The following is a 23,498-nucleotide window of genomic DNA, read 5'->3' on the forward strand; positions in this document are numbered from 1 at the left end:
CACTACGAATATTGCTTTACTGTCCGAATTGAGTGGCACATATGTAGAGCTGATCGAGAACAAAATGGAAGTAAAGCTAACATCACACATGTTCATGAGCAGGAGCAACTCCTGCAGCCTCTCTAAAGCATTTCGACATGGGGATGAACAACAGAGGGAGGAGGCTGGGTCCTGTGGTGTCCATTTGCTGGCAGCTGATGCTAATTGCGGGTCTGAAAGAGATGGAGCTGTGGTTGAAAATGAGACAAGGTTCTTTTCCTTCTAGTGCACGGCTGCACACAACGACAGGGAGCAGGCTTTGTTGCTATATATGCAGTGCTTGCTTGTGGTAAATCTCTCGGCGGCAGATTTTTTTTTTTAAAAAAAATAGAGAATGGGATAGTAGAGGCAAACTATTTACAAGCCTTCGAAACCAAGTTTTTGAAATCAACTTTTACAGATGCTCTTCTTGGAGTTACTCTTAACCACGCATCAGTACATGACATGGCCAGGATCACGAGTTCATGACCAAGTATTTTCTCTGACCTCTTTGATTCTAACAACAGTAGAAAGGCAACAGAAATAATTCGGAATGCAACAGAAACAAGTGTTCAAATACTCTTATTGTCCAGCAGATCCGTCAGTATCATCCGTGAAGTCATGTAGAACAGAGACGTCCCTCAAATGGTATTCAAGCCACCAGGCGATTGTAAATTTGTAATGCATAGATAATTCTATCTGCAGAGACCATGGAATTACATACAAGTTTCCTGCTTTGCTGCAAACAGAAACAAATACTAGCCACAGAATTGTAATGCAATGCAGTTGTTCAACCTATTGGAAACTTGACTGCAGAGAGCATGGAACTCTACACAAACCTTTGCTGCTCGGCTGAGTACGAAAAACAAGCGAACAATCGATCATGTGCAGCTAATTTATTATCCACACAGAAAATAGGCAGCCAGGTCGTCCTCAAGTTGCAAACTCAACTATGAATATTGCTGTCCAATCGGGTAACATATATATACACAGCTAAGTAATAAAAAATGGAAGTAAAGCCGACAACACAGAGATTTAAGAGCAACTAACTAGACATGACACACCCAGGATAATGACCAAGTACCGTATCTGACAGCTGTGATTCTAAACACAACCAAAATAATTTCTCATGCAATGCAATGAAAACCAGTCTTCAAACGCCCTTATTTCACGGGGTATAATCTAAAGCCGCTGCTAACCTGTGAAACGAATAGCTGGACGACTCGATGTACAGGTATCGCACGACTTGTTTCAGCGGGTCCTGCGGCTGTTGGCTGGTTTCGACGGAGATGAAGGCTTCGTCTTTGCAAAGTCGACCAGGTCCTTGAAAAGGGAGTCCTCGGGTTTAGCCTGGCGGGATGCTGTCGGCCGTGATGCACTCTTGTCATTCTCACTGTTCCGTGGGTTCAGGGAGAGGCTTTCAGTCTGTGTCAAAAGTCCATCGTAGCCACCTCCGTTGTTCCCACCAGAATACACGTTTTGCTCAAAGTACTGCTGTCTCTGGCCATATCTCGCCGGAGGTGGCGGCAGGGAACCTGCAGCAGCCTGCGCTTCCCATGGAGCCTTTGGTAGATCTTCACTAGACTCCTTAGTAGCCGAAGACGATGAAAAACCAGGAAGAGCAGTTGGGTTAATGAAGTCATCGTCAGGTAGACTCTCCTGCTGCTTCACAGACAAATGGGTTGGCTCCTCATTTGTAGGACGAGAAGGCGCAGAGAAGCTAGGTGCAGTTGGGTTTATAAAGTCGTCAGACACACTGTCTGGCCTGCTACCATAACTTGGTGGTGGATACGCTTCTGGCTTTGAATCGGATGATGTAGATATGTTAGCTGGAGCAGTTGGGTTGATGAAATCATCTGAAACCTTTTCTGACTTGTATGAGTCACCACTAAGATAGTCAATACTGCTTGCCTCAGTGTAAACAGGCCTCTTAGATGCTGGTGGTGGAGGGAGAAGTGGGCTTGGGTACGGCCTTTCATTTCTTGGAGCAGAATGCAGATTATTCTGTGCTACTGCGCCATCCCTTGCAGACCTACAAGCATATATATACTGTACATCAGCCAATGAATAAAAGAACCCTGTAGGTTTCTTCCTACAGGCTTTAGTAGCACAAAATGAACCAAAGAAAAACTTGTTTTCCATAGTTTGTTTTACTTTTATATACAACAATCCCCCAAACTTGAAATAACAGTAGCATGTATTAAAATAACTTATATTACATAAAACATTAAATAACTTACCTGCGGGAAAGCACAGAGAACTCGTCTTCCGGTTCATCGTCCTCGTGTACATTTAGAAGTGGGGAAAATGAAACCGCAGTGGACCTAGGTGGGGCAGTCCCTTGGTTGACATTTCCAGAAGAAGGTACAGGTGCTCCAGTACCAGGAGGGATCCCCTTTGCTATGTCATCATGACGCTGAACAACACGCTGTAACTCATCATTTAGTCCTAGAGCCTGAAATAAAAGGCTCTCGTCACTGCAGAGAGAATACAGGATGTTCTGTTACAACATTGGTGTAAAATACAAGGAAAAAGAAACAACAAAATAAAATCATACCCAGTACTGTTAACAAGATCCATGACACGAGATTGATATGATCGGCATTGGCCAACAAGGTCAACAATGACCTCCTCCCTTACACCCTACAGTATGAGGCCCAATCAGATCAATCCACACCGAAGAGCATGATAAAAGATAAAGAAAGAATGAGACAAGACTACTTTGCCTAAACAAATAAAAAAATTAGACGAGCAGTTGTTTAAATGCACTTGCTTTGAAATTCTCATCTGTCATTGAAGACCAAAAGCATTTTGACAAAGATCGATTTATGCAAAATGAGACCAACTTCTAGAAAAGATTACAGGGCTGAAATCTCAATCGAATTCCTGCACCCTGAGTCCTTATGGAAAACATGGTTCATTAGGAGCCCAATGGAAAAGTAAGCTATCACACCACCGAGTTACTTACACGACATTTCTGTTTGAACAAATATGATAAACTCACAATGGAATAATATACTTCACTCAAAACACATATATATAAATCAGGAAATGGGTAAAAATACTTAAAATAAAAAGCAATCCAATGTAAACTTGATTAATACTTGCACAACAACATTGATAATCCTACCTAAGAAATAATTGGAGTAATACCAGCTATCAACATGACAATATAATAGATGCAACTATAATTTTACATAGCATAGCACAAAGATCATTGACAGATCAAATGGTTTATGCCAAAAAGTTCTTTAATTGAACAAAAAAAAGGGTATAGTAGAGCTAACATCACTACAAAATAACTTGTACTGAATGACAAAATAAAACTATAGAAGTGATCCAAGGATTGTACTGAAACATTCTAGAACTTAGTGCTTTATAAGAACGTCACCTCAGGATGCCGGTGGTCCAGAGCATTTAACATTTCATCTAACACATCCACAATCCCTCGAGCACTTTGAATCTCGCTCAGACTGTAAAAAAATAATGGACACAGAAAATAAATAAAACTAAAATTGCGCTGCAAAGATTTTGTGAAACAAAAAATATGAACAGCGACAAACTTTCCAGAATTTGAGTTGTTTGGCATGACAATGGAAACTTGACTCGTAAACTATGTAACTAAGAAGTTTCAGAAAGGAAATAAACAACACGTTCTTTCTGTATTGACAGTAAAAACATCGTTTCATAAATGTTTGGTCAAAGAACTGCCAATGCAATAAGAACCTTTTAAGAATAGATTGGACCTAGTCTCATGAGCATGTGGTCTGCACAATGGGGGCACAGCAGATATAATCATAATCAAGGTACTGCCACATTGCTACTTGCTAGTATGGTTTGAAGTTGATTAAAACCAACAAGGGGGTAGCAGCAACAACTGAGATGAAACTAATACATGATTTCATCATCATCATCCCAGCTACCTAGAAGTGATCATCAATAGGCTTTATTTTTAAAACATTTAGTCCTGCAAAATTGTTGTGTGCTGAGGCATATTTTGTGGACACCATGTGTTTGCTGTTTTATGGGACTGTATATTTTGCAGACCTCAGACATGCTTATTTCAACAATTCGACCATGTTTTTGTGTTATCTAAAAATCTTGTATTTACAGGAAGTATGAAAAAAATGTGAGCAATCATTCAGAATAGAATTTTTATAAATTATTAAGCATGGGCTGCAACAAGGAGAAAATAACAAGACAAGGTACAACCTACATAAAAGCATAAATATGAAATATCAACATAAGATGATGATACTAGTGGTACTCCTTTCAACGCATGGACATTAAACATAAATGATAACTCCTCAATGCAAAAGAAACTAAATCACAAAGGCCAGAGCTCAGATCACATTGGTAAGCACACAAAAGACTACCTGAGGGCAGGTGCAGGAGGAGCAGATTGAAGAGACGCTTGTATGGCAGCATCTTCATAGCTTTGACCTGGAGGTGGATACAGATGTGGATGTCTTAACGGTTGAGTTTGAGGTGGTGTAAACAACGGGACTGAATTTTCCTCACGAGGTGGAAAATCAACACCAGCAGCCTGCAAACATTATGATAATGTACTAATCAAGATTCGGCGAACTAATACAAGTATGCAGTCCAAAACTCAAAAGATGGAATCAAAGAAACTTGAAAATGGGAAACAGGGTAACTAGAAAATTCAGATTCCATGATCACAAATATATAAATAAGAACAGGACAAAGAAAGAGTTCGGTAACAAAAGCCGATAGTACCCTGAGTTCTTGGTAAGCCGCATGATACTGTCGATATTTTCCGGATGGACCTCCAAAAGCCACTTGCCATGTGTCAATCAAACTCAATATCTTCTCTCGGACGTTTAAGTCTGGCTGAAAAGTTGAAACAAATATCAAACATAGAAGCACATGAATGCAGAAAAAACAGTGCATCAAACAGGTATTGTCATCACCTTTTTCTTTACTATCTTAACCATTTCACTCAATATGTCGCGCTCAACAATCTGTTGATGAACAATATCCCCACAATTTTTGCTTAGAGTCTCTAGCACCTGCCATAAGGGAACAAGTCAGAAACATCACATCAGCTCAAAGGACAGAAGCATGAACATCAGCAAAAGCTATGTGTTATGATCATAATTTTCCAAAACTAAATAATGGAGGTGCTAATGTAAAACCTAAATGACTAAACTCTGTGTTTATGAAACAAGTCATAATGTGGAAACTAGACTCTAAACTTTGATGGTTGTTGTCGTAGAGCCTGTTGAGCCAATTGAAAGAGCCCTGCGTGCTCTTTTCAATGTGGTTATGTGGTTGTCAGATGCAGGTGTCTGATTTTGGTACAAACTATTGTAATTTCGTTGCTTTCAAGTAATGAAATTCAGCTCGTCCGTAGTGGAAAAAACTAGACTCTAAAAGCTTTTCGTCATGATGTTAGCAAATGAATATTGCTAATCTTGTACGACCCAAACATTGCTAAGTGAATTCACAATATGTCAAAATTCTGTTTTTTTAAAAGTAAAGGATAAGTCTAGTAGAACTCACATAAAGTGTTAGAATTTGCACTTTTGAATTCTTGCTTCCAAGACGTTTCTTTAGGAGCTTGAGTGTATCCTTTGCTTGTCTGCATTTCAAAAAGCTTCTATCAGCATGTTATGAAGCATATAAAATGACAAATGGTCAATGGTAAGTGAGATAAGAAAATGCAAACTTCCTATTAGTAACTTTGGAAACTCCACATTCAACAATCCAGCACAACAAACAAACTTTGTGATAAGCATCACCCAACCATGAAAAGACACAAACAAATAGTACAGAGCAAAGCATATTATAGTTACATTCCATACCTCAATATTGTAATATAGAAAGTCCATAATTTGCCAAAAAAACACTCCTCAGAGGGACATGTTAATCAACTTTGGAGCATAGGTAATTCAAGGAACCCACAAAGACGACAGAAGCTTAAGCGCACTCTAGACAGGATTAAAAGTGACCAAAAATAATAAATCCCTTTTTGGTGTAATTTCAAAAGCCCTCACTGTTCACATTTCATGACTAAACATGACGCCACGCCAAACCAGCACCTCAACAACAAATGCCACAAAAATTTGGTGACCCTCAACAAGACCATGACTCAACTAACCAACAACAAACTATTCATCATTAGATAAAGATCTCACCCTCCATTCTAACAACCAGAAACCTAAGATTCCAAATTCCTAATCAAGTGCAAAGAGAAGTACAGAGAAATCAAAACAGGAAAACACATTCATTTGCAGCAATCAGTAATGAAAACACCGCAGCAAGTGGAGCAGATTCAAAGGACCATAGAACCAATCAAGCAGTACCGTATCGCCGCAGGATAACTGAATTTACGTAACTGTTCTAAAACAATGCAAGTTTGAGACATTGCACTTGCAATGGGTAATAAAAGGAAATCACAAGTAAATCACTGTGAACAAATCAATGGGTTAAATAATGCCATCAAAACCCTGTTCGATCTCCCAGGATGAATACTGTAGCAAATCAGTAGCGCATATTTACACTGTTCGGCAGCAATACCGATCCAGACATATCATCAAAGAAAAAACAAATCATACACAGAAAGTAGATAGGGAGGGAAACTTTGGTCAGACCCGGGATCCATGTTGATGATGTCGCAGAGCTCGATGTTGACCGCCCAGTCCGGGCCGATCAGCATGTCGTTAGTCGCCCTCTCCGCGCACACCACAGCCGCCGACATCTCTCCCGGCGGCACAAACCGATCACCACCACCGCGTCCTAAACCCTAAATCCTGCAGCGCCAAACCCGCCAAATCAGTGCCAAGATCCCACCTTTCCACCGATCCCGCGAAGGAATTCGCCCGAAGAACCCACTTTGACCCCGCAAGAACCCGAATCCTCACCAAATCTGAGCGAATCGCCGCGAGATTCACCCGCAAGAACCACCAAAGAGCCTCCTTTTCCCGATCCCTGAGCGCCGGTCAGCAGCTGATCGCGCACGAATTGGGTGGACGGTGCGGGTGGTGGGAGATTTCGGGGTGGATTCGAGATGAGCAGCTGGTGGGATTGGTTGGAGGATTTTGAGGGGCCAAGGAAGGTAGCTGCAGCTACAAGACGGATGAGAGTAGACCCGGCCGGCGGCACGAAAGGGAGAAGAGAAAAACGCGCTCATGGACTTTTTTTTTTGTTTTTGTTTTTGTTTTTTTGCCATTGTGAATACGAGGGATACCAATAATTCTTTATTATTTTTTTGTCGGTTTGGAATTTTGGGCAGAAATTTTGAACATCTGGATCAGGACGGGTCTTGTATTTCAGGTTTGATTTTGCTACATGGATCAATTTGATTTATTGGTGCAAATAGATGGCCTATGATTTTTTTTTTCAATTGGTTTCATTCAAGTTTTGGGAGATCAGCCTGTTCGGTTGGCTGGTTCGTATCGTTGCTGGTTTGTAAAGAAGTATTGTTGGCTGATTTGGTGTGAGAGAAAAATACTGTTCCGACTGAAATTTACGATCGTTTATGACAAGCCACAGCCAAACGAACAGGATGGTAGATAGTGATGTTATGTGTTTGACTTTGCTGTTTGGATCAAGTTTTGGTTGGGCTACGTTTGCAATTTATTGGGTGTGAGAATAGATTGGCTGCAGTTTTTAGAGCATTCCCAATACCTCCCATATCCCCGTAAAACTGTTATATTGGGACAATTATATTTTTTTTTCTTGCTCCGACAGTTCCTCAATACCTCTCACATTTTTTGGTTGCTACTAATATTTCCCTCATCTCCCCTCAAACAAAGGAGGAGATATAACTCCCTCAATACCATGGGGACCATCCCAACTATTATTTTTCAGCCATATTTTCTCTTACACTCCTGTGGGACCCACCTTCGTATGGGTATTGGGGGGAGATATATTGGGGTAATGCTGCAGCATCTCTCCCAATAAATCTAGAAAGTGATATTGGGCTACCCCAATACCATATTATTAGGAGAGTTGTATTGGAGGACTGCTAAAAATGCTCTTATTTCTTCCGTTGGTTTTAAGTTTGGGAGAGGTTTGGACACCATCTTGATGGTGATGTTTATATAAATATATGATTGATTGATTTCGTCATTTGGATCGAGTTTTGGTTTGGCTAGTTGTTACCGTCTCAGAAAGTTGAATGTTTGTAGCTGTGTGGTTGACATGCGAAAGATGCCGATCAACATTTTCATATGTGATGGTGATATGGTTGCTTAGCTTGCAAGCAACTTTCAGTTTTCTATGTTGTTCTTCACATATTTCAAGTGAAGAGCAAAAGAATGTTACGTTATGGAGAATGATTTTGCCAAAATGTTGGAGAGAGTATCTCGTTTTTTGTTAATTGGTTGCTACATTTTCGTATAATTTACATAAAAAACACTAGCTGCACTCCTCACATCTTGACTTTAACTCCCAATTGAAGCGAATCTCACATGGGCAACGAAAAGTTTCCAATACCCGGAGGCTGGTGCTCAAAAAAAAAAAAAAAACCCCGGAGGCTCTCACTCCAGCTGGTCAGTTTTTTAACATAAAAAACAAAACAGCGTCGTATAGTGTCAAAAGCACTTTTTAGATAAATAAACCTACTGTATTTTTATTCACAGATGTTCAATGGCGACATCCAAATGTCTCCAGCCGATCAAACAGGACCTACATTCTTTCAAACAGAAAAATATTATTTAGCAATACCTGCTTTGCTTAATTGTGTGCATAACATATTATTTGGAAACTTATGTTATAATTTATAGGAATACTTAATTAAGTACGGCAATATAGTATTCTGCTTTTGCTTAAACAGAATATCATGTTCTATCTGGAACTCTCAGTTCCAGGCTCGATAATTAAGTACGGCACGCTGGCTTTGCCGATGCCGACTAATGAAAATCGAAATATCATGCAAACACACACAGAGATTTAGCGCGTGTTTAGTTGGGTGAAAGTTGGAAATTTGACTACTATAACATTTTTGTTTTTTATTTTGCAGCTAATTTATTATCCACACAGAAAATAGGCAGCCAGGTCGTCCTCAAGTTGCAAACTCAACTATGAATATTGCTGTCCAATCGGGTAACATATATATACACAGCTAAGTAATAAAAAATGGAAGTAAAGCCGACAACACAGAGATTTAAGAGCAACTAACTAGACATGACACACCCAGGATAATGACCAAGTACCGTATCTGACAGCTGTGATTCTAAACACAACCAAAATAATTTCTCATGCAATGCAATGAAAACCAGTCTTCAAACGCCCTTATTTCACGGGGTATAATCTAAAGCCGCTGCTAACCTGTGAAACGAATAGCTGGACGACTCGATGTACAGGTATCGCACGACTTGTTTCAGCGGGTCCTGCGGCTGTTGGCTGGTTTCGACGGAGATGAAGGCTTCGTCTTTGCAAAGTCGACCAGGTCCTTGAAAAGGGAGTCCTCGGGTTTAGCCTGGCGGGATGCTGTCGGCCGTGATGCACTCTTGTCATTCTCACTGTTCCGTGGGTTCAGGGAGAGGCTTTCAGTCTGTGTCAAAAGTCCATCGTAGCCACCTCCGTTGTTCCCACCAGAATACACGTTTTGCTCAAAGTACTGCTGTCTCTGGCCATATCTCGCCGGAGGTGGCGGCAGGGAACCTGCAGCAGCCTGCGCTTCCCATGGAGCCTTTGGTAGATCTTCACTAGACTCCTTAGTAGCCGAAGACGATGAAAAACCAGGAAGAGCAGTTGGGTTAATGAAGTCATCGTCAGGTAGACTCTCCTGCTGCTTCACAGACAAATGGGTTGGCTCCTCATTTGTAGGACGAGAAGGCGCAGAGAAGCTAGGTGCAGTTGGGTTTATAAAGTCGTCAGACACACTGTCTGGCCTGCTACCATAACTTGGTGGTGGATACGCTTCTGGCTTTGAATCGGATGATGTAGATATGTTAGCTGGAGCAGTTGGGTTGATGAAATCATCTGAAACCTTTTCTGACTTGTATGAGTCACCACTAAGATAGTCAATACTGCTTGCCTCAGTGTAAACAGGCCTCTTAGATGCTGGTGGTGGAGGGAGAAGTGGGCTTGGGTACGGCCTTTCATTTCTTGGAGCAGAATGCAGATTATTCTGTGCTACTGCGCCATCCCTTGCAGACCTACAAGCATATATATACTGTACATCAGCCAATGAATAAAAGAACCCTGTAGGTTTCTTCCTACAGGCTTTAGTAGCACAAAATGAACCAAAGAAAAACTTGTTTTCCATAGTTTGTTTTACTTTTATATACAACAATCCCCCAAACTTGAAATAACAGTAGCATGTATTAAAATAACTTATATTACATAAAACATTAAATAACTTACCTGCGGGAAAGCACAGAGAACTCGTCTTCCGGTTCATCGTCCTCGTGTACATTTAGAAGTGGGGAAAATGAAACCGCAGTGGACCTAGGTGGGGCAGTCCCTTGGTTGACATTTCCAGAAGAAGGTACAGGTGCTCCAGTACCAGGAGGGATCCCCTTTGCTATGTCATCATGACGCTGAACAACACGCTGTAACTCATCATTTAGTCCTAGAGCCTGAAATAAAAGGCTCTCGTCACTGCAGAGAGAATACAGGATGTTCTGTTACAACATTGGTGTAAAATACAAGGAAAAAGAAACAACAAAATAAAATCATACCCAGTACTGTTAACAAGATCCATGACACGAGATTGATATGATCGGCATTGGCCAACAAGGTCAACAATGACCTCCTCCCTTACACCCTACAGTATGAGGCCCAATCAGATCAATCCACACCGAAGAGCATGATAAAAGATAAAGAAAGAATGAGACAAGACTACTTTGCCTAAACAAATAAAAAAATTAGACGAGCAGTTGTTTAAATGCACTTGCTTTGAAATTCTCATCTGTCATTGAAGACCAAAAGCATTTTGACAAAGATCGATTTATGCAAAATGAGACCAACTTCTAGAAAAGATTACAGGGCTGAAATCTCAATCGAATTCCTGCACCCTGAGTCCTTATGGAAAACATGGTTCATTAGGAGCCCAATGGAAAAGTAAGCTATCACACCACCGAGTTACTTACACGACATTTCTGTTTGAACAAATATGATAAACTCACAATGGAATAATATACTTCACTCAAAACACATATATATAAATCAGGAAATGGGTAAAAATACTTAAAATAAAAAGCAATCCAATGTAAACTTGATTAATACTTGCACAACAACATTGATAATCCTACCTAAGAAATAATTGGAGTAATACCAGCTATCAACATGACAATATAATAGATGCAACTATAATTTTACATAGCATAGCACAAAGATCATTGACAGATCAAATGGTTTATGCCAAAAAGTTCTTTAATTGAACAAAAAAAAGGGTATAGTAGAGCTAACATCACTACAAAATAACTTGTACTGAATGACAAAATAAAACTATAGAAGTGATCCAAGGATTGTACTGAAACATTCTAGAACTTAGTGCTTTATAAGAACGTCACCTCAGGATGCCGGTGGTCCAGAGCATTTAACATTTCATCTAACACATCCACAATCCCTCGAGCACTTTGAATCTCGCTCAGACTGTAAAAAAATAATGGACACAGAAAATAAATAAAACTAAAATTGCGCTGCAAAGATTTTGTGAAACAAAAAATATGAACAGCGACAAACTTTCCAGAATTTGAGTTGTTTGGCATGACAATGGAAACTTGACTCGTAAACTATGTAACTAAGAAGTTTCAGAAAGGAAATAAACAACACGTTCTTTCTGTATTGACAGTAAAAACATCGTTTCATAAATGTTTGGTCAAAGAACTGCCAATGCAATAAGAACCTTTTAAGAATAGATTGGACCTAGTCTCATGAGCATGTGGTCTGCACAATGGGGGCACAGCAGATATAATCATAATCAAGGTACTGCCACATTGCTACTTGCTAGTATGGTTTGAAGTTGATTAAAACCAACAAGGGGGTAGCAGCAACAACTGAGATGAAACTAATACATGATTTCATCATCATCATCCCAGCTACCTAGAAGTGATCATCAATAGGCTTTATTTTTAAAACATTTAGTCCTGCAAAATTGTTGTGTGCTGAGGCATATTTTGTGGACACCATGTGTTTGCTGTTTTATGGGACTGTATATTTTGCAGACCTCAGACATGCTTATTTCAACAATTCGACCATGTTTTTGTGTTATCTAAAAATCTTGTATTTACAGGAAGTATGAAAAAAATGTGAGCAATCATTCAGAATAGAATTTTTATAAATTATTAAGCATGGGCTGCAACAAGGAGAAAATAACAAGACAAGGTACAACCTACATAAAAGCATAAATATGAAATATCAACATAAGATGATGATACTAGTGGTACTCCTTTCAACGCATGGACATTAAACATAAATGATAACTCCTCAATGCAAAAGAAACTAAATCACAAAGGCCAGAGCTCAGATCACATTGGTAAGCACACAAAAGACTACCTGAGGGCAGGTGCAGGAGGAGCAGATTGAAGAGACGCTTGTATGGCAGCATCTTCATAGCTTTGACCTGGAGGTGGATACAGATGTGGATGTCTTAACGGTTGAGTTTGAGGTGGTGTAAACAACGGGACTGAATTTTCCTCACGAGGTGGAAAATCAACACCAGCAGCCTGCAAACATTATGATAATGTACTAATCAAGATTCGGCGAACTAATACAAGTATGCAGTCCAAAACTCAAAAGATGGAATCAAAGAAACTTGAAAATGGGAAACAGGGTAACTAGAAAATTCAGATTCCATGATCACAAATATATAAATAAGAACAGGACAAAGAAAGAGTTCGGTAACAAAAGCCGATAGTACCCTGAGTTCTTGGTAAGCCGCATGATACTGTCGATATTTTCCGGATGGACCTCCAAAAGCCACTTGCCATGTGTCAATCAAACTCAATATCTTCTCTCGGACGTTTAAGTCTGGCTGAAAAGTTGAAACAAATATCAAACATAGAAGCACATGAATGCAGAAAAAACAGTGCATCAAACAGGTATTGTCATCACCTTTTTCTTTACTATCTTAACCATTTCACTCAATATGTCGCGCTCAACAATCTGTTGATGAACAATATCCCCACAATTTTTGCTTAGAGTCTCTAGCACCTGCCATAAGGGAACAAGTCAGAAACATCACATCAGCTCAAAGGACAGAAGCATGAACATCAGCAAAAGCTATGTGTTATGATCATAATTTTCCAAAACTAAATAATGGAGGTGCTAATGTAAAACCTAAATGACTAAACTCTGTGTTTATGAAACAAGTCATAATGTGGAAACTAGACTCTAAACTTTGATGGTTGTTGTCGTAGAGCCTGTTGAGCCAATTGAAAGAGCCCTGCGTGCTCTTTTCAATGTGGTTATGTGGTTGTCAGATGCAGGTGTCTGATTTTGGTACAAACTATTGTAATTTCGTTGCTTTCAAGTAATGAAATTCAGCTCGTCCGTAGTGGAAAAAACTAGACTCTAAAAGCTTTTCGTCATGATGTTAGCAAATGAATATTGCTAATCTTGTACGACCCAAACATTGCTAAGTGAATTCACAATATGTCAAAATTCTGTTTTTTTAAAAGTAAAGGATAAGTCTAGTAGAACTCACATAAAGTGTTAGAATTTGCACTTTTGAATTCTTGCTTCCAAGACGTTTCTTTAGGAGCTTGAGTGTATCCTTTGCTTGTCTGCATTTCAAAAAGCTTCTATCAGCATGTTATGAAGCATATAAAATGACAAATGGTCAATGGTAAGTGAGATAAGAAAATGCAAACTTCCTATTAGTAACTTTGGAAACTCCACATTCAACAATCCAGCACAACAAACAAACTTTGTGATAAGCATCACCCAACCATGAAAAGACACAAACAAATAGTACAGAGCAAAGCATATTATAGTTACATTCCATACCTCAATATTGTAATATAGAAAGTCCATAATTTGCCAAAAAAACACTCCTCAGAGGGACATGTTAATCAACTTTGGAGCATAGGTAATTCAAGGAACCCACAAAGACGACAGAAGCTTAAGCGCACTCTAGACAGGATTAAAAGTGACCAAAAATAATAAATCCCTTTTTGGTGTAATTTCAAAAGCCCTCACTGTTCACATTTTCATGACTAAACATGACGCCACGCCAAACCAGCACCTCAACAACAAATGCCACAAAAATTTGGTGACCCTCAACAAGACCATGACTCAACTAACCAACAACAAACTATTCATCATTAGATAAAGATCTCACCCTCCATTCTAACAACCAGAAACCTAAGATTCCAAATTCCTAATCAAGTGCAAAGAGAAGTACAGAGAAATCAAAACAGGAAAACACATTCATTTGCAGCAATCAGTAATGAAAACACCGCAGCAAGTGGAGCAGATTCAAAGGACCATAGAACCAATCAAGCAGTACCGTATCGCCGCAGGATAACTGAATTTACGTAACTGTTCTAAAACAATGCAAGTTTGAGACATTGCACTTGCAATGGGTAATAAAAGGAAATCACAAGTAAATCACTGTGAACAAATCAATGGGTTAAATAATGCCATCAAAACCCTGTTCGATCTCCCAGGATGAATACTGTAGCAAATCAGTAGCGCATATTTACACTGTTCGGCAGCAATACCGATCCAGACATATCATCAAAGAAAAAACAAATCATACACAGAAAGTAGATAGGGAGGGAAACTTTGGTCAGACCCGGGATCCATGTTGATGATGTCGCAGAGCTCGATGTTGACCGCCCAGTCCGGGCCGATCAGCATGTCGTTAGTCGCCCTCTCCGCGCACACCACAGCCGCCGACATCTCTCCCGGCGGCACAAACCGATCACCACCACCGCGTCCTAAACCCTAAATCCTGCAGCGCCAAACCCGCCAAATCAGTGCCAAGATCCCACCTTTCCACCGATCCCGCGAAGGAATTCGCCCGAAGAACCCACTTTGACCCCGCAAGAACCCGAATCCTCACCAAATCTGAGCGAATCGCCGCGAGATTCACCCGCAAGAACCACCAAAGAGCCTCCTTTTCCCGATCCCTGAGCGCCGGTCAGCAGCTGATCGCGCACGAATTGGGTGGACGGTGCGGGTGGTGGGAGATTTCGGGGTGGATTCGAGATGAGCAGCTGGTGGGATTGGTTGGAGGATTTTGAGGGGCCAAGGAAGGTAGCTGCAGCTACAAGACGGGATGAGAGTAGACCCGGCCGGCGGCACGAAAGGGAGAAGAGAAAAACGCGCTCATGGACTTTTTTTTTGTTTTTGTTTTTGTTTTTTTGCCATTGTGAATACGAGGGATACCAATAATTCTTTATTATTTTTTTGTCGGTTTGGAATTTTGGGCAGAAATTTTGAACATCTGGATCAGGACGGGTCTTGTATTTCAGGTTTGATTTTGCTACATGGATCAATTTGATTTATTGGTGCAAATAGATGGCCTATGATTTTTTTTTTCAATTGGTTTCATTCAAGTTTTGGGAGATCAGCCTGTTCGGTTGGCTGGTTCGTATCGTTGCTGGTTTGTAAAGAAGTATTGTTGGCTGATTTGTGTGAGAGAAAAATACTGTTCCGACTGAAAATTTACGATCGTTTATGACAAGCCACAGCCAAACGAACAGGATGGTAGATAGTGATGTTATGTGTTTGACTTTGCTGTTTGGATCAAGTTTTGGTTGGGCTACGTTTGCAATTTATTGGGTGTGAGAATAGATGGCTGCAGTTTTTAGAGCATTCCCAATACCTCCCATATCCCCGTAAAACTGTTATATTGGGACAATTATATTTTTTTTTCTTGCTCCGACAGTTCCTCAATACCTCTCACATTTTTTGGTTGCTACTAATATTTCCCTCATCTCCCCTCAAACAAAGGAGGAGATATAACTCCCTCAATACCATGGGGACCATCCCAACTATTATTTTTCAGCCATATTTTCTCTTACACTCCTGTGGGACCCACCTTCGTATGGGTATTGGGGGAGATATATTGGGGTAATGCTGCAGCATCTCTCCCAATAAATCTAGAAAGTGATATTGGGCTACCCCAATACCATATTATTAGGAGAGTTGTATTGGAGGACTGCTAAAAATGCTCTTATTTTCTTCCGTTGGTTTTAAGTTTTGGGAGAGGTTTGGACACCATCTTGATGGTGATGTTTATATAAATATATGATTGATTGATTTCGTCATTTGGATCGAGTTTTGGTTTGGCTAGTTGTTACCGTCTCAGAAAGTTGAATGTTGTAGCTGTGTGGTTGACATGCGAAAGATGCCGATCAACATTTTCATATGTGATGGTGATATGGTTGCTTAGCTTGCAAGCAACTTTCAGTTTTCTATGTTGTTCTTCACATATTTCAAGTGAAGAGCAAAAGAATGTTACGTTATGGAGAATGATTTTGCCAAAATGTTGGAGAGAGTATCTCGTTTTTTGTTAATTGGTTGCTACATTTTCGTATAATTTACATAAAAAACACTAGCTGCACTCCTCACATCTTGACTTTAACTCCCAATTGAAGCGAATCTCACATGGGCAACGAAAAGTTTCCAATACCCGGAGGCTGGTGCTCAAAAAAAAAAAAAAAACCCCGGAGGCTCTCACTCCAGCTGGTCAGTTTTTTAACATAAAAAACAAAACAGCGTCGTATAGTGTCAAAAGCACTTTTTAGATAAATAAACCTACTGTATTTTTATTCACAGATGTTCAATGGCGACATCCAAATGTCTCCAGCCGATCAAACAGGACCTACATTCTTTCCAAACAGAAAAATATTATTTAGCAATACCTGCTTTGCTTAATTGTGTGCATAACATATTATTTGGAACTTATGTTTATAATTTATAGGAATCTTAATTAAGTACGGCAATATAGTATTCTGCTTTTGCTTAAACAGAATATCATGTTCATCTGGAACTCTCAGTTCCAGGCTCGATAATTAAGTACGGCACGCTGGCTTTGCCGATGCCGACTAATGAAAATCGAAATAATCATGCAAACACACACAGAGATTTAGCGCGTGTTTAGTTGGGTGAAAGTTGGAAATTTGACTACTATAACATTTTTGTTTTTATTTGGCAAATAGTATTCAATCATGGACTAATTAGGCTCAAAACGTTCGTCTCGCAATTTCCAATCAAACTGTGCAATTAGTTTTTTTCATCTACATTTAATACTCTATGCATGTATCGCAAGATTCGATGGAATGGCTATGTTTAAACGAGGAACGAGGAACGAGTCGTGAGTCCGTTGGTTGGACCAGAGCAGAGATGTCTCCACCACTGGCTCACTGACGACGCCCGGCGCCCGCTTCGTTCAGCGGAAACTTCCGCATTTGACGACGATCGGCAGCGTGCGTGGCCCCCACTGCTGATGATGCAGAATTCTGTTCACGTGTCTTTAAACCTGTTTTAATCTACTTCTTTTTTCATCCAAAATAGTATTTTTCTCTCACAAATTCCTCCAAATTCATCCAGATTTCTTCAAACGAACAAGCCCCAGGCCCTGCACATTTCATGGGGTTTGCTGACACCATGGCCATTCATCAGTACTCGCCACATCTGTCACAGTCAGGACTGAGGAGGGACTAGCAGTAGCAGTGACCAATGATCTTCTAGAAAATGTTGTCATCCTGTAAAAGTTTTTTCCCCTCTCTCTCTAGTTTTACCTTATCCGGAGAGGACATGCCTTTTCGTATAAGAAACAAATATTTTTGAGTAGATAGATATAAAAAAGAAGTCAACACATCATTATCTGATCTGAAATAGGAAACGTCTGAAAACTCGTTTTGACCATGCATGGTCCAACTGGGAAATAAATTCGGACAGCTTTCTTCCCAAAAAAGGGCCTACTAGATGATTCTTACATTATGAGTGGGCCGAATTTAGGGCCCATTCACGTACATAGGGCTGTCAATTCAGCCCACCTAACATGTGTCCGAAACGGAAGCCCACCAGAAAAGAGTATGGCTTGGCTCATTTCATTTGCGAGTTGAATGTGTGCCTTTCTTCATTCACCACGTGGCGTGTCCGTGCGTTACTACGGAACAACTAAATTTTTATACTAAAAACATAGGAATCGCACAATAAAATAACAGTACTGTGAAATTAAATACCAACGTTAAAGTGACATTTAATCCAAAATGCAAAGTTCATGTAATTAACACAGTGAAGGAAACAACCAACGTTAAGAAATATGTAATATATATGAAAACTTTCACAGATAGTAACCCACATCTTTAAATACATGGAAACAGCCAAAGTTTAAAAAATGTGCAATATATATAGTTTAGCAGCTCTTCCTGGAACCTCCGCGCAGTTGCGCGGGCTAGTGAGCTATAATAACATATATGTGTACTCATCAAACAGTAGAATACAGCAGATATATTAGAAGTCGTAAACACGGGCACTGAAACAAAGGGACCAACTCCATTAAATCATGGTACAAGGCGTCCTTCATCTTGTTGACACTTGAGGGTGGTGAAGGTCTCCATCTCATCCTGCCACACAGAAACAGGAAAAAAGATTTATTGAAGTTTAGTTCATATATTAAAGAAACAGGAAAAATGATTTATTGAAGTTTAGTTCATATATCAAAGAAACAGGAAAAATGATTTATTGAAGTTTAGTTCATATATCAACCACTTGCAAGAAAAAATGCACGGTGAGGGCTGAAAACTATCTCCACACTATTATGCACCTGACACTCCTATAGGAACCATATCAAAGCCATGCGAGCATACAGTCCAGATCATTTCAGCCCCGCGCAGGTCCAACGTCCTATTGGAGGAGTTTAGTAGTGTCTTGAGACAGTAAAATAGATTAACTTAATTTTAGTCTTAGAAGAAGCATAAAATGAAATGCAATATTTTGATTGAATAGGTTGCCACAAATCAAGTGTAATTTTTCAAGAACTAACATGCCACTAACTAAAAGAATACATTTGTCGACAGATCCCTTGTAGGACACATAATTAATAAGAAAGAGAAGTGCTTAGCTCAAGATACTTTAATTATAACATTATTTTCAGGTTTGAATATTAAGGTCCCCTAAATATCCTCTGAAGTTTAACAGAAAATTAGATCTGCACGTTGCAACAGGAACATTAATTGAGATCAAGGGAGGCTGATATGCCAACGCTCTGTCCACTACAGCGTTAAGATTTGGTGTCCTGAAAAGCTGGTTCGTCAAAACAACAAAACAAGTCTTAAAATCTAAAGCAAAGGTTTGTTTCAAGGGATTTCGTCAAAAAAGTATTTCTACTGAATCATAGAAACCAAGATAAGTTAAATCATTAAATCATCCCAATTTCAACAAATACTCCATCCAACCATATAGGAAGCATGCATTCATAAATCAGTGTCAACATCAGGCAACAGGTTCAGATAAAAAAACTTGTGCATATAACTACGCCTATATATAGGTATGAAGAACGAGAACCAGTAAGCATAATTATCTTCCTCATCGCATCTATGAACTAAAACTCAACAAAATATGAGTGACTACAAAAATTAAGCAGGTACAGTGATCATCCTCCGTTGAATCTGGACATTCACTATTGCCAAAGCATCAAGATTGTTGTTCCTAACAAAAACAGGGAGGCTTCATTGTTATTAAATGTCAATGCAACGTACCAAAAAAATTGTTTCCAATAAGAATATGCTATAAACAGGATACTCAAAGGCTAAAAAAATAGGATACTCATACATGTAAGTAAGTTCGATGGATTGAAATTTTATTGTAACAAAAAAATCTTCAAAAGCTGCCATGTACATATATGATGTTTTCTTAACTCAACATATATGATGGCACTTCCAAATCATTTTCTAGTGGGAATAGTTTCAAGAATTTCAGTGCTCTTTCTCTCTGAGTTAGCAGATGGTCACTACATTGGAAAAACAACAATTTCATTAGCCCTAGCAAATCATGTGGACAATATGGTGACTAAATTTAAGCATCACATGAGACTGAATTTTCTGAACTTAGTATCTACACTATGCATCTAAAAGAAACATTCCTTGCTACAAATGAGGCATCAAGCAAGTTGCGAACATGTAAATCAATCACCTTGTGCTTCTTGTTCCTCAGTCAGTTTTCTCCATTGGCACCTTTTAGTTTGCCCTGTTTTCATCCCGCATCGTCTTTTAATGGGAGAAGGGTCAGTCAAAAATGATAAAAAAGGAAAAGTAGCAGACTATCTGAAAAAAAATTGTTTCAAAAGGCTTTGAACCATGTAGATAAAGAAGGAATCATAATTTCCGCTATGTGCAGATAAGAAGGTAGAATGAAACATTGCAATGCAGCCATTGCGCACATTGCCTATACATTACTGGCTTTAGTCAGCAATTTACTGACACGGAATAAATAAATGATGACAAAATTAACATAGACTTGGTAAACCGTGAGAGTTCTAACTGATATGGAACACAGTAAGTGTCTTACTGTCTACATTTTACTACAGGTGTCAACACATTTTGAAGTACACCACAACGTATGATTAGAAGCATCTTCTGAATATCCGCAAAAAATAATTTCTGAATATTGCAATCAATTATCCCATATTGGCCAGGCCATCAAGGTTGGCAACCAGTGCCAAGCACTACACTCACCTGATCAAATTGCTATAATTGAGTGATAATTCGATTAAAAGCAAGGTAAATAGATAACCATGTGCACCTAATCAGCATGTTGTGCATTCCGCCGTAAGAGACTACAACATTACAACGTCCACCCACCAAATTTCTAAAGTTTGAGCACTTACTGTTACAGAAGCAAGGACCAAAGATGTAAGGATTAGACTAAAGGAGACAAAAATCACCATCGAAAATCGTTGGATACCTTAATCTGGTAGTCCTGGTTTTGAAGAAGCACCTGTCTGACATAGTCTATGTTCCTGAATCAACAGAGAAAGGCATCCAAGTTGGTTTGCATTTGCATATACAAAGATATGTCAATTACTAAAAAAATTCTTTTTACAACTTCCACATATTGGTATGAACTCTGAAGATCAACTTTTATGAGCAAGACAGTATGAATATCTGTTCAGGAAAGAACTAGGATTATTTATTTACAACCATATATACTACTCCAGCATCAATTGCTTTATAAATGTTTTTCATAGCTCAAGAGTCTGCTTCAGCTATTACTACACCTGGGGATAGCTTTCAACTTTTTATAGTGAAACAATAAAATAACTACATCTAGCAGGAATTGATCACCCTAACAAACAGTTGGTCCTAGGAAACATATAATGAAACAGAGTTTTCATAACAATGGATGACAATCACTTAATAAATAGACACATAAAGCCTACTGCATATATATGTTTCATCTTAGCAACTGCCGCAAATATTGTCATAGGAAAAGGCTCGTACATGGAGCATCCGACCGCATATGTTTCATCTAAGCAACTATTGCATACACACATTAGAAGCTAGACCTGCAATGCAAATTAGAAGGTTGTTGTGTTTCTTTTAAATGGAGCAATACAAAATACAGAAAACACTCGTATTCTTCAATATCCCAAATAAATAAACCTGTAGTGCCTTCTAGTTGATGTCCATGTCTGCATGTATATGCAGCAAGCTCACCAGCTCATCCTTTAAAATGCATTCCCCTAATGCGTATGCACTCAACATGTCAGGTTGTATCTGCAGCAATCTCAAAAAAAAAAATTACTTGTACATTGTATATACACCTATTCTTCAGCATATAAAACCAGGGAATCAGACTTATTACCTTCATGGTTGGGCATGTCCATGGCGGCAGAGTCGCCAAAGCTGATGCTTGCCTTATTACCACCAACGTCACCGCCCGTCCACCCGTGCCTATGCTCAGCGGCCGCCTTGATGATCTTCTTGGTGTTCGTGGGGATTGAGAATGCCACGGTGGTCGGGGTCAACACCATTGAATTCAGGCCCCCCAACGCCATCTGCATCACCACCTACGCCAATACGCCATGGTCATGTGCAGCACCAGGAACTACCGTTGTCGATTGGGGAAGGGCTCTGCAGTGGGGGAGGCAAAATCCAGGATGGGTTTGAAGTCGATAGAGACAATTTGATGGGGAAGTCAAAAGGGAAGGTGGTGGCACCACCTTAGATACTGTTGATCGCCACAGATAAGATGGAACCGCATCTTCCCTGGAAACGGTGGCCATGGCTAAGGGGTACAGTTGATTTGGGGAGTGGAAAAACCGCAGCGGATATGGGCACCGTCATCCATGAAGGCCAGCGCGAGGAGAGGAAGGGGCGGGGTGTTGGCGTCGGCGGGAGAGAGGCAGTGGAGGGGGCTAGGGCGTGGATGGGGCAGGAGGGCCAAGTCCCAGACTTGTGCATTGGGAGGTGCGGCGGCGTGCTCCATGCCGCGGTGGCAAGGCGGCGGCTGAGTCCATCGTAGGTTTTGCCCATGCTCGCGGCGGCAGCGCGCGCTCGCCAAGGGCGGTCGGGGCAGCGGCCGTGTGTCCCGCGCTCGCACCCGCGCGCACTGCGTTGCTGAGTGGCTAGGGCTACGGTCAGACGGCCAGCGCCCGCGCCTGCCAACAGCGGCTGCGACCAGGTTTCGTGCCCTCGGGGTGGCAGCGAGGACGCGGATCAGGGTGGTGCGAGGACGACGGCGCAGGCGTGAACGGCGAGGTCAACCGGCTGCGGCTAGGGTTAGAGAAACGATGAGGAGTCGGGTGGGTGCGCGAGCGGGCGAGGGCACGGGAAGGGGGCGTGGGCAGGAGAGGCGTCGGGCGGGCACATTTTTTTTGGGCGGAGGGATCGCACGCACGCAGGCGGACCGCGAAGTTATTATCGCACGGGGGATCGCACGTGAAGGATAGGAAGGTGAGGGGAATTTTTTTTGTCGAACCACAACGGTGTCTTGTCTTTAGTCTTTTTATTAGTTGTGAGAGATTTATCTTTACTCACGTGCACAATCCTACATCTGCAAATGCCAATTTCTATAAGTGAAGAGCGTTCTCGTAGGGACGACCTAGGGCACACCTAGGGTCTGGCGACCTTGGCAGCGATTCCCGTCGTTGAGGGTTTTTGGCCTCGATCGAGTGGCTTCGTGCGACCCTGGTGGGTGCTGCGCGTTCGGGCCGATCAAGGGGTTGACTAGCTCAACTGCTCGGCCTTGACGCTGCGCACCCGTTAGGGTTCTTGCGACGCTATGGCGGCAGAAAATTCAAAGGTAGGAGCGATGTGTGGCGATCTGAATGTGGATGATCTGCTGTCCTAATGAGTTGCTTGAGCTGGAATTGTCGCGGGCTTGGCAATGCCGCGACAGTCGAAGAGCTTCGGAATTAGCGAAGAGTGCCGCCCCTATAGTTTTGTATGTTCTTGAAACTCAGGTGCACAAATCACGGTATAGGGCTTGAAAAAGACACTCGGCTATGATAATGCTTTTGCTGTCAGTAGTAATGGCCGTAGTGGTGGTTTGGGATTTTTTTGGAATAATAATATCAGTGTGTCTTTGTTACCGTATTCACA

The 23,498-nt window shown here is 40.7% G+C and overlaps 2 protein-coding genes and 1 long non-coding RNA gene across 4 annotated transcripts; all 3 read right to left on the minus strand.

Annotated features, from left to right (window-relative positions):
* Positions 1-945: 945 nt before the first annotated feature.
* LOC136486515 (TOM1-like protein 3) lies at positions 946-7,114 on the minus strand. Its single transcript, XM_066483428.1, has 10 exons — positions 6,906-7,114; positions 6,636-6,794; positions 5,545-5,623; positions 4,953-5,051; positions 4,759-4,872; positions 4,395-4,564; positions 3,410-3,491; positions 2,576-2,661; positions 2,259-2,495; positions 946-2,050 (listed from the first exon to the last, which is right to left on the minus strand). Exons 2-10 carry the CDS (start codon positions 6,740-6,742, stop codon positions 1,270-1,272), a joined length of 1,755 nt encoding a protein of 584 aa, XP_066339525.1. The 5' UTR covers positions 6,743-6,794; positions 6,906-7,114; the 3' UTR covers positions 946-1,269.
* Positions 7,115-9,043: 1,929 nt separating this feature from the next.
* LOC136490048 (TOM1-like protein 3) lies at positions 9,044-15,244 on the minus strand. The gene is made up of 10 exons (XM_066486546.1): positions 15,005-15,244; positions 14,735-14,893; positions 13,643-13,721; positions 13,051-13,149; positions 12,857-12,970; positions 12,493-12,662; positions 11,508-11,589; positions 10,674-10,759; positions 10,357-10,593; positions 9,044-10,148 (listed from the first exon to the last, which is right to left on the minus strand). Exons 2-10 carry the CDS (start codon positions 14,839-14,841, stop codon positions 9,368-9,370), a joined length of 1,755 nt encoding a protein of 584 aa, XP_066342643.1. The 5' UTR covers positions 14,842-14,893; positions 15,005-15,244; the 3' UTR covers positions 9,044-9,367.
* A 3,067-nt stretch (positions 15,245-18,311) lies between these two features.
* LOC136490049 (uncharacterized) lies at positions 18,312-22,717 on the minus strand. 2 transcript variants are annotated; one of them, XR_010767484.1, is made up of 6 exons: positions 22,118-22,717; positions 21,760-22,028; positions 21,558-21,671; positions 20,860-20,914; positions 20,089-20,162; positions 18,312-18,521 (listed from the first exon to the last, which is right to left on the minus strand). It is a non-coding gene; the product is annotated as an uncharacterized lncRNA (long non-coding RNA). The 2 variants fall into 2 exon arrangements; XR_010767485.1 differs by lacking the exon at positions 18,312-18,521 and adding an exon at positions 19,349-19,605.
* Between the last annotated feature and the right edge of the window lie 781 nt (positions 22,718-23,498).

This window comes from Miscanthus floridulus, chromosome 10, assembly GCF_019320115.1.
Source record: "Miscanthus floridulus cultivar M001 chromosome 10, ASM1932011v1, whole genome shotgun sequence".
NCBI lineage: Eukaryota > Viridiplantae > Streptophyta > Magnoliopsida > Poales > Poaceae > Miscanthus > Miscanthus floridulus.